Below are 15,588 nucleotides of genomic sequence, written 5' to 3'. Positions count from 1 at the left end.
TTGAGATTCATTTTCTTTAAATCAAATCAGGGTGCTCAGGGATTGTCAGGTTTTCCGGGTAATCCAGGTTCAGATGGTGCAAAGGGATCTAAAGGTAAGGCTGTAATAGCAATATAGCTAGTGAATGTACAAAAATACTTGTCTGGATTTGTGGGCATGCATTTGGAAAAATAAATATACTTACAGAAATAATGTATTGTTAATCAAAGAGTATGCTGCTGTCTCTCTGTATGTAAGGTTTTGACTGGTCATGCTGGGGTTTGTTCACTGTGCTGTTATAGATTACGCCTGTGTCAGGCTCTCAGTATGGCCATCCACTTTCCACTGAGCTAAGGGGTTGAGGTGGCCTTGGAGTTTCTTGCCGGGGGAGCTTTACAAGCTTTTGGGCAGGGCTTGTTACATTCACCAGTCCTGCCCTAGCCTAGCTACCCCCACTGCTCAATCAGAGTCCCAGGGCTCCTTCCATTCCAAGCTCTCCTCGAGAACTGGCCTCTCATCACTGGCCAGTCCTCCCTTATATAGCTCCTGACAGCTGGGGCATGTCTTGCGACATACCATCATGAGATCTCATGAGAGCTCCTGATCCTGAGAGGCCTCATCATCTTTTGATGGTGAGACCATACCTCCCTGCTTAGGCCAGAGACAATGCCTCCATATGAGCGATTTGGTGTCGCCCAATCAGGACATCGCTGCAAGACTCGAGTGGGGGAAGCCCTGCCCTGGAGCTTGCCGTGTTTCCCCACGGTGATCGGATCTGCCTCAGGGATTCCCTGACAGCCTGTTTTGTATAGCATAATTGAGATCTATTTTCTTTAAATAAAATCAGGGCGCACAGAGGTTGTCGTGTATTCTGGGAAGTCCAAGATGTCCAGGAAGTCCATATGAGGACTTGAAGGAACATAATGAAACTAATATTATGAAGTTATCATTGAAAACAATTGTGATAGTAAAACAGATTTTGCTTCAAATCAAACAAAACAAATAAGAACCTTATTATGGTTGCTGAACAATAAAGAGATTGTCCTTAGATTAAAGATAAATGAAGAGTTACACCATGTTTCCACAGGAGCATAAAAGTAAAATAACATCAAATCAACCCATAATATTTCACTTTAATGCAGTTGTGGGATAGCTGAAGAATACTTTCAGCAAAGAGATAAGACAAGTCCTTCATGGACTGAATCAGTTCAATTTACGGCCGGTGTGGGGGATGTTCTTTTAATGATCCCCTTTTCTTAAAAACAACTCCCCTCCATGTAGAAAAATAGCGTGCTAGGAAAAGAGGTTCTAGACTAGCCCTTTCTCATTGTTGCTGGATAGGTGGGAAGATGGAGAATTTAAAAATTGTGATTTGGGAAAAAAGCATGTAGTTTCATGCTGCAATTCTAAGTTCCCATTGAACACAGAGGAACTTGCTTCCAAGAACCTACTTATGTCTGCGCGGTACTCAAAAGACTGATATGTTGTTGTTCCATACTAGCAGATGACTTCTTAGTTGGCTCTTCATTACAGCTATGTGTACTACAGCAAAATGCAACATTACTAACATGAAAAAGGAATCTAAATTATAAAATATGTTCGAGGGGGCCAACAGGTTACTTCTTGCCTTCTGAAAATTGATAATATTTTTCTTCAAAGAACATAGATGCAAAACATGTTCTACTTCCTTGCTTGTTGGTGGGGGAAGATGGCAGTTCTTGCTCACCTTTAACTTTTACAGGTAGTAGAGGTGACCCAGCTATTCTCCTTGGCCAGCCTGGTAAAAAAGGTCCTGCAGGAGACCTAGGATTGCCAGGTAATGATACTTTGATTATTTGGTAGTAAATACATGTTGGTTAAATAGCTTGCCTATCCTTTACCTCACCATACATTTTCATCTTTGGATTTTTTTGGGGGGGTCATATTTCACTTGTAGGGATCTGCTATTTGTTGTTAATGCATTTAGGACTGATTTATGCTGCAGACATATTTGCAGAAATCTGACACAATAGAGATTTTATTCTGACATTTCTGATACACCTAAAGGGTGTCCACATGAATTCAATGTTTTCCAATATGTCAGAACCAACAGTACTGTCATTCCAACACAACTTCACAGCCCTAGTAACTAAGTTCCTGAGGTGAATGTTTTCTGTAGGGAGATGAAGTATACGGCAGGTCTAAATTTTCTGTACCCTTAAATTTCCTGAAAGGTGAGGGAAAGTATGGGTTATGGAACATGAGCAACCACCCCCTTGCACAAGTTGGATATTTATTTACATTTATATACTATTTAGAGGGATACATCAAGAATGTTCTTAAAGTCATGCTGTATTGTAATTCAGAATAGCCCTCTCTCACTGGGCAGGGCTTGACCATGAGCCCTCTGATAGTCCTGGGCTTGCAGCCATCAATGCCCCATCTGACACAACACAATCTTCTAATATGCAGGTGACCTAGGACAATTCCAGCATAAGCTTTCTGTGGAGATGGGGTGGGGGAAGGAGCTAAGGAGGGGCTATTACTCTTTCAGGTATAGCTTAGCATTTGATGGTTTTGGTTGATTGACCCTGATGACTACTAAACATTGCTAGAATATGTAATATCCATATACCTAAATGAGGAATAAAAGAAGCAGTCTGCTAAGCATTTAATCTGGCAAGATATAAGATCTAAATTTCTGAACAAGTTTTAGGTCTTCAGATACTCTGTTGTCACTTTGGGACTGTCATTGCCTGGCTGTGTGTCTGCCTGATCATATCTGTTCAACGTGTATGTTTATAAATAGATAGATACTGTAAAACGCTGTTGGTTTCCTATGCAGTCTCCTGAGAAAAATGAGCCCTGTAAGGTGACCTGATGCTCCCCACTTCTCGTGGAAGGAGGCAACACAAAATAATATATTGATGTATTTCTGAAAAACTACTGGTTTGTTTATTTATTTTTTCACATTTGTAGACTGCCTAACATATATATATCTCTAGGTGGTGTACATAGTTTAAAATTACAACAAACAAATAATGAAAATATGTCTGAAACTTGCCATTTCATAATATCTTCTACTGAAAGTCTTTTATACTAATAAATTGTCTGCTTTGGGGGGTTGGACGGGCTGTGTGTCTCTTTAAGGACTTGATGGCTTGCCAGGAGACCAAGGTGCAACAGGTGATCAAGGGAGACTAGGAAGACAGGGGCCAAAAGGCTTGCCCGGAGACCAAGGAACACCTGGCTTCCCAGGTGAGATGAAAGCGAAGAAAGAGAAATGAGCTTAATATTAAAAGTAATCAGCTACTAAGGGCAATGATGATGGACAAGACAGTGAAAGAGGGCATATCAATACTGGAATACATGAAGTTCGCAATTTATGAACAGGTTGTGTTCCAAAAGTTCATTTGTAAGTCAGATGTTTATAACTTGGAACATATATAACTCCCAGGAGGGACGGCCTCTTTGTATGTGCTGGTTGGTGTTTATAAGCTGGGGACTTCCTTAATATAATATGTTATGGAACTTTGTAAGTACAGGTGTTTGTAAAGTCAGGTGTTTATAACTCGGGAGGTGCCTGTAATAATACCTGAAGAGAGATGAAGGCCATATACAGCTTCTTGACATACCACTTACATGGCAACCACAAGGAAAAGTTAGTCCATGTGGATTAGCCAATATCAAGACAGGAATGTGCACAATGATGGCATGTTTAGGATCCCACCTGGGTTGGCCTTTGATGTGTTACTGCAAGCAAGTACTCAGAAAATGATGTTTGCCATGGCAGACCAAAAGCTAATCTGGTCTGAATGCATTGTTAATATAGTGCTAGCACTTGACATACCCTTAGTAGTCCTAAATGAAATGTTTGTGATGATGATTAACAGATGAGGAGAGTGGATTAGGATTAATTTAACAGATTTGGAGAGATAAATGCAGTTTAATTTTGAGAAATGTTTCTTCAACCTGCAGGTGCTCAGGGAGCTGAAGGATTAGCAGGCACTCCAGGTGAACCAGGTAATCCTGGTGTTTCAGGACCCCCAGGTTTGCCAGGATTACCAGGTTTGCCAGGCAGAAAAGGTAAATATTGTGAACAATTGATCTTGTATGACATGTAATGGTGTAATAGTGTGGACTTGTTTTGTTCCTTAGAAAATAATTAAAATCCTAGTTTTTGCTTATTAAATTGCACACTTAAACCATTTTCACAGGTAAGGGAGTTGCTGCTTCTATTAATCAGTGGAAGGCCCAGTGAACCATAGTCATGTGAATCACTCTTGGAGGAAACGGTCACATACACTTAAATAATGCTAGTTACAGCATAATTATGCAGAACATAGCAGCAACCGTTCACTTGTAGTTCAGCCAAATCAGTTTTTGTTTGGCAGTATAGAACTGTGACTGCTCCCAGTTTAGACCTACAAGTGTTGTGATTATGAATTGTTGGCAAAAGTGTTAGAAATTGCCTAGAAAGCAAAGTAAAAAAAAGTTTCCTTGGTTTCCAGGCAAGCCTTTGAGCCCCTGTCTTCCTAGTCTCCCTTGATCAATCAATCAAAACTGAATAAACCAAGGATCAAGAGAGATTTAAACAGCCAATTGGATTCCAAAGAATGACCCAAAATCCTGAATGTTTAGCTATGTTGGCGTTGGCACCTCCATGAAGAAATATCTCTTACCTAACATTTTTGCCAAATTACTGCCATATACTCTAAACAAAAAAGTCAACAGACTTGAGTTTCCAGAAATGGTTTTTTCCATAATATTTCTGACAACTCAAATCTGTTGACTGTCTTTTGTTAGAGTGTATGGCAGTATTTTGGCAAAATGTAAGGAAGGAAGCAACAACTATTTATGTCTACAAGCATAAACACTCCAGGTGGCAACTTAAGTAGGGCAACCCCTCACGTGCCTGGATTGGAATACATGGCCGAGGAGTGGTACCTGTGGCCAGGTTTAAAAGGCAGCCCCAACCAGGGATTCTTGAGCAGCCAATTTCTATCCCCCCCCCAAAAAAAAAGGTTGGGGAAGGGAGCCCCACTCCCTCACAGCTCATGAAAAGAACTGTCTGCAAGAACAGAGGTTTCTGCCACAATTGCTAATAATGTGTGACAACAAAACAATCCCGTCTCCCATGGACAGTTCTCTCACGAGAGTGTCAGGCCATTGGTGCTCTTTATCGAGCCAGGTTGCTCTATGGAGGAAAGGCACAGGGATGGGTGCCCTGGCAATTCCTTTCCCTGTCTTGGTGACTGCTGCTAAGTAGCTGTCAAAGCCCATCAGCCTATGTGGACATGTGCACCCTTGCTTGAGCCCCGGAATGGTGGCCTTGCTCTCCTGGGGTTGCTGGAAATTGGAACTCCCCTCTCCTGCGATTCCCTGTACCGGCAGATCTGTATACAGCACAATGCTTTACCAAACCCAGGAATTTTGAGTGGGAGTACAGATCTGTCCCCACACTCAGTGTTTCCCCCATCCATGCACGCAGCCAGGCTCTGACACATGGAACATCAAAATCTCCTTTGGGTACATGCAAGGCTTCTGAAGGGGTTGCATTGCAAAAGTTCTATCTTTTACCAGAGAGAGTAGGGACCCCACACAACCAGTGCCCCCTTTGTTGGGTTAGCTCAGCTCATGATCATGCAGTCCAGTGGGAGTTCTAGGGTTGACAACTCCATGGTCCTCCCCAGTAGTAGACTGGCCCTCTCATGAGAGGAGTAGCCCACCAGCAGCAAGCTGCCAGGGGAACTGGAGTGTGGTTCCATCCACATGCAGTACTTTGCCGGGATGATCTTTCACAAGAGTATCCTAGGTCACAGCGGCACAGACCCCCCAGGATCCTTTGCCCTCTCTCATATACATACCCCCTCCTAGGAACTCATCATTTTCCCTTCCCTTTTCTGAGTAACAGGGAAATAGTGCCCGCCCCAAAATCATGTTTGTGTGGGACTATTTTGGTGCAAGGCTCTTAGGAGGGCAGCGGTGCCATCACTGTCAGAGGAAGTGCAGCCACAGCATGGCATTTAAAGGGATTTAAATGCCCTTTCCGTGCTGAAGATGGGCAGACAGCTCTGAAAATGCATGATCACGCTGGGCACACCCCTTCAAGATCTTGGCCAATCACAGCTGCTCTGCTGATGCTTTGCCCATAGTCTGACCTTGGAGCTTGCTGGGATCAGCCTCAGCGGCTGAGCAGCAAGCAGAGGGCGCCCCTCTCTTGTAACCAGAGGTTGCTGAAGTGCGGTTGGATGAACATCTGCAATGCTATTTACAGTTTAAAATGGAAACCACGGCTTTTCCAACCTCCAGTTTCACGTTATGTGTGAATGTGGCCGGTATGGGTTTCATGAAGTACTTAATTCTCTCTGTCCTAAATTTCCTGCAAATCAGTTTCATGGGATGATTTCTTGTTCTAGTGTTGTGTGTGTGTGTGTGTGTGTGTGTGTGTGTGTGTGTGTGTGTGAGAGAGAGAGAGAGAGAGAGAGAGAGAGAGAAACATTCCTCTGTCTACTCTCTTCACACCCTGCATAATTTACAAATCTCTATCATATTGCCTTAGTTGCCTTTTTTCTAAACCAAAAGACCCAAATATTGTAGCCTTTCCTTGTAAGGATGATACTCTAGCCCCTTGAACATTCTGGTTTCACTTTTCTGTACGTTTTCTAATTCTACAATATCCTTTGTGAGATGCATTCCTCAGGACTCTACACAGTATTTCAGATGCAACTGCACCACAGATTTGTACAATGGTGTTACAATATTAGCAATTTTGTTTTCAATCCCCTTCGTAATGACCCCTAGTATGGCATTTGCTTTTTTGACTCAAAAATTTTTGAGTCAACATTTTCATTGAGCTGTCTAGCCCAAGATACCTTTCTTGGTGAGTCATTCCCAGCTCAGACCCCCATTAGAGTGGGGTTTTTTGCCCCAATGTGCATCAATTTGCATCAATTTGCATTTATTTACACTGAACCACCTATGCCATTTGATACTTTGTAAAATAACCATTTTCTGTTTTTCATCCCTTTTTCTTTTGCACAACATTTCAAAGGCCTTTTGGGGTTGCCAGGTTTAAATGGCCTGAATGGACTACAGGGTCAAAAAGGTTTACCAGGAGCTCCAGGTAAGGAATTAACATTGCTATGTTAAATGTAAAAAAATGAGATTATGAGAATGCTATATATGAAGTTGCCTTATACTGACCCTTAGTCCATCTAGCTCAGTATTGTCTGCAATGACTGATAGCAGCCCTCCAGAGTTTGACAGGTCTTTTTCCAAGTCCTACCTGAAAATGCCAAGGATTAAATTAAAGAAAGTCCCAATTTAATCCTTGTTGACTTCAGCTGTCATTAACTAATTTTAATGTAGCGAGAACTTTGCCAGAACAGGAAAACCAAATAAGATGATAAAAATTTTATAAGAATTCTATTGTGGGCAATAATCATGCAGTAGAAAAATTTGAAATTTCATGCATTGGAAAGAGACTGCTCTATCCCTGATGCAACCAGTCTTGGAGGCTGGGATCCAGAGAAGGCTCTGTGCTTATGTCTAGCACTTCTGCACCTGCGTGAAGGAACTGCCAATATTCCCTTTCAGCAGCAGCCCCATATACTTCATGGGGTGAGGGGTCTGAAGGACCTTCAGAGATCTACTGGGGACAGAGGAGGTAGAGGGCAAACTTCATCAATGGGAACATATTATGTGATGACTACCACCACATTTTCTTTTAGGGAACCAATTGAAATCTTAGGGTGCTAACATTTGTATTATTTTCCCCTGTCCTTCTTCCAAAAGAGCTCAAGGTTGTCTCTCCCTGTTCTCTTTATCCTCTACATCTCTGGAGGTAGTTTAGACATGCATTATTAAGTCCTCCATATGAATTTCCAGGAAGAGTTGAGAACTTTGAACAGCCTCACCTGGAATGAGAGTGCTAGTGCTTCAGTCCAAATTTCTGTTTTGTCTGTCTCTGACTTTCATAATGGTTTATGTTGTGCTATTATTCCCCTACAAAGGTATTCCAAGTGAAACAGGTCTCCCGGGGTGTACAGGAGAACCTGGACCAAAAGGCAACAGAGGAGAACCTGGCCTACCAGGAATTTTACGTCTGGGCCCTCCTGGAGAAAGAGGCCCATCAGGTCTTCCTGGTAAGAAGCTGTTTCTCTCCAATTAAAACAACAACCCTAAACTAATATTATCTCCCTCTCTTAAAAAAAGAAAGAGAAAGAAAGACCTACATACTGCTTCCCTTTTAATGGGCAGCATATGAGATGCATATAGTTCCTCTGTTGTGAGCTGCCCAGAGAACTATTATTATTATTTATTCTATTTACACAGTCTACCAGATGTAAATAGCTGCTGCTGCTTATTATTATTATCTTTAATATAGTTTGTTAGAATTTATTCAATATATTTTTACTCTTTTTGTAAAGAGTTGATCTTTGAGGAGACCCATGTGCCTTCACAACTTGGGTTCTGTGCCTGCAAGTAACACCCATGGAAGAATTCCAAGCTCCATGAGGTGCTCTTCAACTCCACAGAATTGTGTGTGTGGTGCAACCATTATTTTCAGCAGGAGAGAACCTTTCTCAGTTCCTTCTTGGCCACTGTGCTGCTCACATCATGAAGAATTTGCAGGTTCCTTTACATCACAGGAACTGTGATGAAAGATAAACTTTGTTGATCCTTTGGCTTGACTACAGACAGTTTTATGGCCTTTCCCCTGGATTTCGTTTCTCAGTGATTTCCTGGCTTCAACTACGGTCTGTCTTTTGTTTCCCCCCTTTGCTTTGCCCCTCCCTGTTGGTCTAATGGATGTTAAGAAAACTTTTTAAAAGTGCGCCTCTTGTGGGTGTATTAATGAATGCTTAATTTGTCTAGGAGAGGGACATAACATAAAAGTCTGCAAAATTTGCCTGGTGTTATAGAGGGAAACCAAAAAGAGCAGAGAACTTCATCTCAGAGCAGCACTCTACAAAACCACTCTTATACCACCAACTCCAATTTCGATATCGCCTCTTCCATTGATGTCATTGATGTTGGCCCATCCAGACAAAGTCATTTTGAGGACAGATCTCTCCTTTAGACCAAAAATAGTTTCCGAGTGTAACCTGAATCAGGACATTGTACTACCTACTTTCTTCTTAAATCCATCCACTCCTCTGGAGAAATCCATGCATTCATCGTATTTCAGAAGGTCTCTCCTATACTACACGGATAGGACAAAATCATTAAGACAAACCAACAGACTGTTTGTCTCCTATAAAGGAGGAAACAAAGGACAACCTATTTCAAGACAAAGACTATCCCACTGGCTCATAGAACTCATCTTCATGTGCTCCAGCCAGCAAGGGTAAAGCCTCCTTCAAGCATCAAGGCACATTCTACTACAGCCATGGCCACATCAGCGGCCCATATGTCAGGTATCTATCAGCATGAAAGATGTTTGTAAAGCAGCCACGTGGTCTACAGACCTCCCTTTTGTCAGACACTATGCTGTGGACATACGCTCAGCTAAGGAGGCCAACTTTTGTTGGGCAGTTTTTAAAAAGGTGCTCTAAACACCACCTTCTAGGTGAGCTTTCTAATCACCCAAGTTGTGAGGGAACATGGATTACCTCAAAGATAAACAGGTTATCTTTCTGGTGATCAATGCTCACAACACCCGCCCAGCCTACGCCATTGCTAGGATACTTCCACAGTAGTAGCTATTCAGGAACACAGGAGAAAGGCGCTGTCCCGATGAAAATAAGTCATACAACATATACAATTCGATGGAGCTGAAGAGTGCCTCATGGAGCTTGGAATTCTTCCGCGGGGGTTACTGCGCAGGCGCGGAACCAAAGTTGCGAGTGAACATGGATCACCAGAAAGATAACCTGTTACAGGTAAGCAACCTGTTTGGGGAGGCAGGGTTGTGTGGTATATTTAGTGTATAAAAATGTCCTTTACTCACCTGTTAGTTCAGTACTTAGACTTGTGAAATGAAATGGTGAAATGGTTACTTAGACTTGTGAAATGAACTGTCTGTTCTGGGAAATCTTAAGTTCTGCTGGATTTCATGGAAGAAATTTAAAATTTCTCACTCATCAGAAGAGGCATATTAGGGTGGGTGACTCCACCCATCTATTCTGGTATACAGAACTTCTAGAGAGTTCTTCCTTTTCTGCCAGGAAGTGTGTCCCCTCCAGTATATGTCCTATCTCCATCAAAGCAAGCAGGGCTGCCTCATAGTTTCTCGAGCTACAAGACCATCTTATTTTCAGAGGCTTCTCTTACTTTTCTCTCTCTACCCACCAAATTGGTTTAGCTGAGTAGGCAGCTGAGAATCTGCTAGGAATTGCTAAGAGTGGTAGAATTTCTAGTTTCCCCAGAATGGGTGTCCTTCTCCTTAGCACAAGCACAAATGCAGCTGCTGCAATAGATACTGGCATTAATGTGTGAAGAAAAAGCTGCCCCAGTGGGAAGCTTGTGCAAGACATCCTGGACTCAGCATCAGAGGAGTGGAAAGGAGGGGAAATCCCAAACACCCTTCAGAATGAGGCCTCATCATAGCAGTGACTCAGGGCTAAGGGTGAATTCAAGGTAAGGGGAAACACAGAACTAATTAGCCATTGTTGCTCCCACTCATCTTATGGTCCCTCCAACTCCATATTGGTGTCTGTGGGATGGGGTGAAAACAATGCTACAATTATGCTCTATTTTCTTGCCAGCCCAGTGAGATCCCCAGTCCAAATAGGCCTCTCAAGGTGCTTTCTCTTGATTTTAAAACAGTAATCCCAAACACTTGATAAAGGTGCCAACACTGTAAATAATACACTGATGAGAGCCTCCAATAACTGAGGACACTTAAAAACAATGTATAACATAGCATATATCTGAGGGCTACAGTGTTTTGTTTTTCTCAAATGACATTATAGACAATAGTCAATAGGTTCCTGAGATGCTTATTGATCTACCACATAACCTGTTCTTATGTAAATGTGGTTGCTGGGAAAACAAAATGGCCCTGCAGCACAAATAGAATCTGGATTCTGCACAACACTGGGTAACATGCTAAAAACATGTTTCTATCCCCAGTCTAATAAGCTTCCTCCTCCTTACAGGCAAAGCCGGTGCTTCTGGGCCTGCCGGTCCTAGGGGTCAGCATTCTGAACCTGCACTTCCTGGGCCTCCAGGTGATCAAGGCCCCCCTGGTTTAGATGGCATTAGAGGTACGGATTTCCTATATGATTCAATATTCAATCCTCTAAATTAGAATGAAGACAATTTTATGTGCTAGACCTGCCAAAGAGATGCTCTTGTGAGCATCTGAGATGTCCCCATCCAGTCTGAGAATAGAAAGTATTTCTTTCCCCTTGTCTGGAGATCCTTGGAAATCAACTGCTGGCCTTACCGCCTAGCCAGATGGGGAGGGATCAGTTGAAATGATAGAGAGCACCATCCTGCCTACTCAAGGAACAAGAATTTACAGTGAGAGAATTCCATTTTTCCTCAAGCAAGCAAGATATATATGCACAAAACACTGCTTCTGTGTACCAGCTTTGCTGGGTCTGGGCCTTTGTGGATGTTTCCTTTTCTGTCACCTCTGATAAGACTGTATGATAAATGTATTATCAATTATATTTTGTTTTTGTTTTGAGGTCTTCCTGGCAAACCTGGCCCTCCGGGAAAGACTATATTTGTTAAAGGAGATCCAGGTGACTGTGGGACTCCTGGTCTACCTGGGGTTGCGGGCCCACCTGGGAAACCGGGAACTAAAGGTGTTCCAGGTAATCTAGGAGGAGAAGGCTCAAAAGGTATGACTTGAGATTACTGATTTAGAACATGATACATTCAAAGACCTTTTTTAAAAAGTCTTATGGTTGAGTGGTATTAATAAAAATACTCTTTTTGTTAAGGTCTGATGGGATACCCTGGACCACAGGGGCCTCCCGGTGTTCCTGGGGAGCCTGGGGATCAAGGTTATCGAGGAACAGCTGGTTATGTGGGTCCCAAAGGTAAATCTCATCTTTTAAAACACTTTCTTCTATCTGGTGGTCATTCCAAATTTGCACTTTCATAAAACAATTCACAAAATAGAGATTACTGTGTAATATTCCCTGGTATACTTTACAAAGCTTTCTTTGTAAAGCTTTATCCAGCTACCCAACTAATGAGAGGGAGAGTGCCAGTCTCCTAGACCTGCATAGCTGTGACGTCCACAAAAGGTGAGTCCCTTGGGCAAGGTGTGTGTGGCAAGTGTGTTCTGCAAATAGGATTAGGTAGGTACGTGGCACATCTTCCGAGAGGAGAGAGAGAGAGAGAGAGAGAGTTGTCCAGAGAAGCCATGGAGTAGGGCTGAGCGGTGGCTGCTGCTGTGGATGGAGGGTTGAGGAGGCAGCCGGCAGCAAAGAAAGAACAAGAGACAGTATCCATTGCCCCGCTGAGTCTCCTCACAAGGAGGACGGCTGAGCTGGGGTGGAAGAGTGCACAGAGGGACATCCGTGCAGGCCAGAAAGGAAGCCCCAGCTCGGCCGTTCTTCTTGCAAAGAGACTCAGCGCCATCGGTGGGCTGATAGAGGCTGACCTAAAGTGTGCTCTTCTGCCTCAATTGTCTGTCCTCCTCACAAGGAGACTTGGTGGGGTGACGTGATGAAAGTTGGTGGTAGGAACCGATCTAGGCCACAGCAATGCCGCTAGTGGGGGACTGAGTATGGGGGGAGGAACTTGCTGAGGGGCTGGCAGAGACTGGCTGAGGGGGAGATGGGCTGACGGGCTGCGGGGGGAGTTGGGCTAAGGGAGCGAGTGCACTCCTAGAGCACAGATGCTCTGTGCGGGATAAACTAGTATGTATTATTTCTACATTTCCGTCCCTAGATACCTGTTAGTATACAAAGTAATGTGATTCGGCTCAGTATCATTGCTCTTCATACTTCTAAGATAAGAGGCTTTGGATCAGATGTACATATATTGATCTAAATGATAAGCACCATAGATTCAGAAATATATCTACATATTTCATGGATTAAAAAGAGATGTTGTATCATAATGAACAATCTGAAATATAATTCTGAAGAATATATTGTGAGTCCTGAATTGTTTCAACTATTAACATTTGCTTATTTACACTTACTTCTATACTAATTTCCAGTAAAGGCATACTTAACAGTGTGGCAGGCAAAGTCCCAATACTATTTTTAGCCCAGAGGAAGTAAAATCTAAGATTCATGGCAGCCTATATAAAATTACACAGAAAAAGGATTGTGTGGTTTTTATTTGTTTGTTTAAAATATGTATATGCTGCCAACCTTCACATGTAAATTCATGATGTCTCACAACAGATTTTTGAGTCGACACCAACTTGACGGCACTCACTCAATCAATCAAAACACAATAAAATGCAGCAGCATATACAATTCTAAAAATACAGGAATTATTAGGCAAAGAACTCTCCCGTTAATTCATTCTCTATAGATGGATGTTCATGTATTGCACAAACGTGTTGGATTAAATGATTATGCTACATGTACACTATTAATAGTTCTCAGAGCATTTTGTTCTAACCTATATGCATGATGCTTGTTTCCACCCTGCATGTGAAATGGTTCTCATGATCTGGTTCTCGGCATTCAAATCCATCAGGTTGCAGAGGTAAGCTAGAGAAAGATGAGTACCTTTTTGAGGATATCTGCTCTGCATGCCTATTTCTTTTAAATTGTAATTAAAATTGCTAATAACATTTTCTTACAAGCACATCACACTCATTCTGGACTTCTGATTCATATCATTAATGTGATACTAGTTCTTCACCTGAAAATTCCACAAGCCACTTACTAATCAGACAGATGTTGCATACCAGTTCTGGAAAATATTTTGAATCCTTATTTAGCAGTACCATATATTTTTAGGAGCTGATAAAAAGTTTTACGGGTCTCAGTTTGGATCCAAATCAACAAGATGAAGATAAAAAACCATGGAGATAGATTTAAAGTCGTGCATTTAGGTTAGAAAAACCAAATGTGCAAGTGCAGTATGGGAGAGACCTGCTTGGCAGCAGTACACATAAAAAGGATCTAGTGGCCAGAGGCGTAGCCATCATTGTGCAAATGGATTCAAAGAATCCAGGCCGCCAATGGTAGGGGCCACTGAAGCCCCCATGGGAGCATGGCTCGGGCTCCAGAAGAGCCCAGAACAACCCCCCTGCCCGGGCTACTAAGAGCCCCGAGCGAATGCTTGCCCATCCTATTCAGGCAGCGTTTGTTGCCTGAAAGCATCTATTCCCCTTTCTCTCCCTCTCGCTGCCTGAAATGACAGGGAATGGTTCACTCGGGCGCTTCAGAACTTGAGGCCACACCCCCTTTGCACGTGACATCATGTGTGAAAGGGGGCATGGCCTCGAGCTCTGAAGAGCCCGAGTGAACCATTGCCTGTCATTTCAGGCAACGTTTGCTGCCTGAAAGCATCTATTCTCCCTTTCTCTCCCTCTCTGGAGGGAGAGAAAGGGAATTAGATGCTTTCAGGCAGCAAACGCTACCTGAAAAGAATGGGCAAGTGCTTGCTCATGGGCAGGGAGGGGATTTCTCTTGGGGCTCAGGCACGCCCCGTGTGTGTGATGTCACGTGCACAGGACATCATCAGAGGGGCCTGCAGGCAGGGCTGGACCGGACCCAGGCTGCCACTCAGCTGGCTCGATGCCTTCTATTGGCCTTGAGTCAGCAATGTGATTCAGCAACTTCAAAAGCTTTCTTAGACTACATTAACAGAGGCACAATGTCCAGCTCACAAGATGTAATAGTTCTATTTCATTTGGCACTGGTCAGACCACACTTGAAATACTGTGTCCAGTTCTGGGCACCACATTTTTTTAAAATGATATTGATACGGTGGCAGGGGTTCATAGGAGGGCAACAGGGTCTAGAAACCAGCCAAGTCCTCTGAGGAATAGTTAAAGGTCTTGATGAAGGGGAGATATGATAGCCATTTTCAAATATCAGAAGTGCTGTCACATAGAAGGAAGAATGGATTTCTTCTCTGTTGCTTCTGCAGGCAGTACAATAATCAATAGGTTGAAATTACAAGGAAGCAGATTACAAGGAGAGCTGGTCTTGTGGTAGCAAGCATGACTTGTCCCCTTAGCTAAGCAGGGTCTGCCCTGGTTGCATATCAATGGGAGACTTGATGTGTGAGCACTGCAAGATATTCCCCTCAGGGGATGAAGCCGCTCTGGGAAGAGCAGAAGGTTTCAAGTTCCCTCCCTGGCTTCTCCAAGATAGGGCTGAGAGAGATTCCTGCCTGCAACCTTGGAGAAGCCGCTGCCAGTCTGTGAAGACAATACTGAGCTAGATAGACTAATGGTCTGACTCGGTATATGGCAGTTTCCTATGTTCCTAGATTTAAGTTGTTATTATTATTTATTATTTATTCAGTTTCTATACCGCCCTTCCAAAAATGGCTCAGGGCGGTTTACACAGAGAAATAGTAAATAAATAAGATGGATTCCTGTCCCCAAAAGGCTCACAGTCCTCAAAAGGCTCACAATCTAAAAGAAACATAAGACAGACACCAGCACCAGTCACTGGAAGTACTGTGCTGGGGGTGGATAGGGCCAGTTACTCTCCCTCTGCTAAATAAAGAGAATCACCATGTTAA

At 43.0% G+C, this 15,588-nt stretch overlaps 1 protein-coding gene across 4 annotated transcripts in view; it reads left to right on the top strand.

Moving 5' to 3' along the window:
• Positions 1-15,588, top strand: part of COL4A4 (collagen type IV alpha 4 chain) — a 99,624-nt gene that overhangs the window by 73,009 nt on the left and 11,027 nt on the right. For 2 of the 4 annotated variants that reach the window (XM_053306702.1, XM_053306701.1), the window contains exons 34-42: positions 31-94; positions 1,721-1,795; positions 3,109-3,216; positions 3,937-4,044; positions 7,013-7,084; positions 7,974-8,105; positions 11,064-11,171; positions 11,601-11,756; positions 11,859-11,957. In XM_053306702.1, the coding sequence (XP_053162677.1) occupies positions 31-94; positions 1,721-1,795; positions 3,109-3,216; positions 3,937-4,044; positions 7,013-7,084; positions 7,974-8,105; positions 11,064-11,171; positions 11,601-11,756; positions 11,859-11,957 (922 nt within the window). Of the gene's footprint in view, positions 1-30; positions 95-1,720; positions 1,796-3,108; positions 3,217-3,936; positions 4,045-7,012; positions 7,085-7,973; positions 8,106-8,838; positions 9,499-11,063; positions 11,172-11,600; positions 11,757-11,858; positions 11,958-12,091; positions 13,586-15,588 lie in introns of those variants that run through there. The other 2 variants (XM_053306704.1, XM_053306705.1) reach the window with 2 other exon arrangements.

The sequence above is a fragment of the Hemicordylus capensis genome, chromosome 3, assembly GCF_027244095.1.
Source record: "Hemicordylus capensis ecotype Gifberg chromosome 3, rHemCap1.1.pri, whole genome shotgun sequence".
Classification (NCBI taxonomy): domain Eukaryota; kingdom Metazoa; phylum Chordata; class Lepidosauria; order Squamata; family Cordylidae; genus Hemicordylus; species Hemicordylus capensis.
Note: the sequence above shows the minus strand (reverse complement) of the source record. Positions and strands in the feature narration are given on the sequence as shown.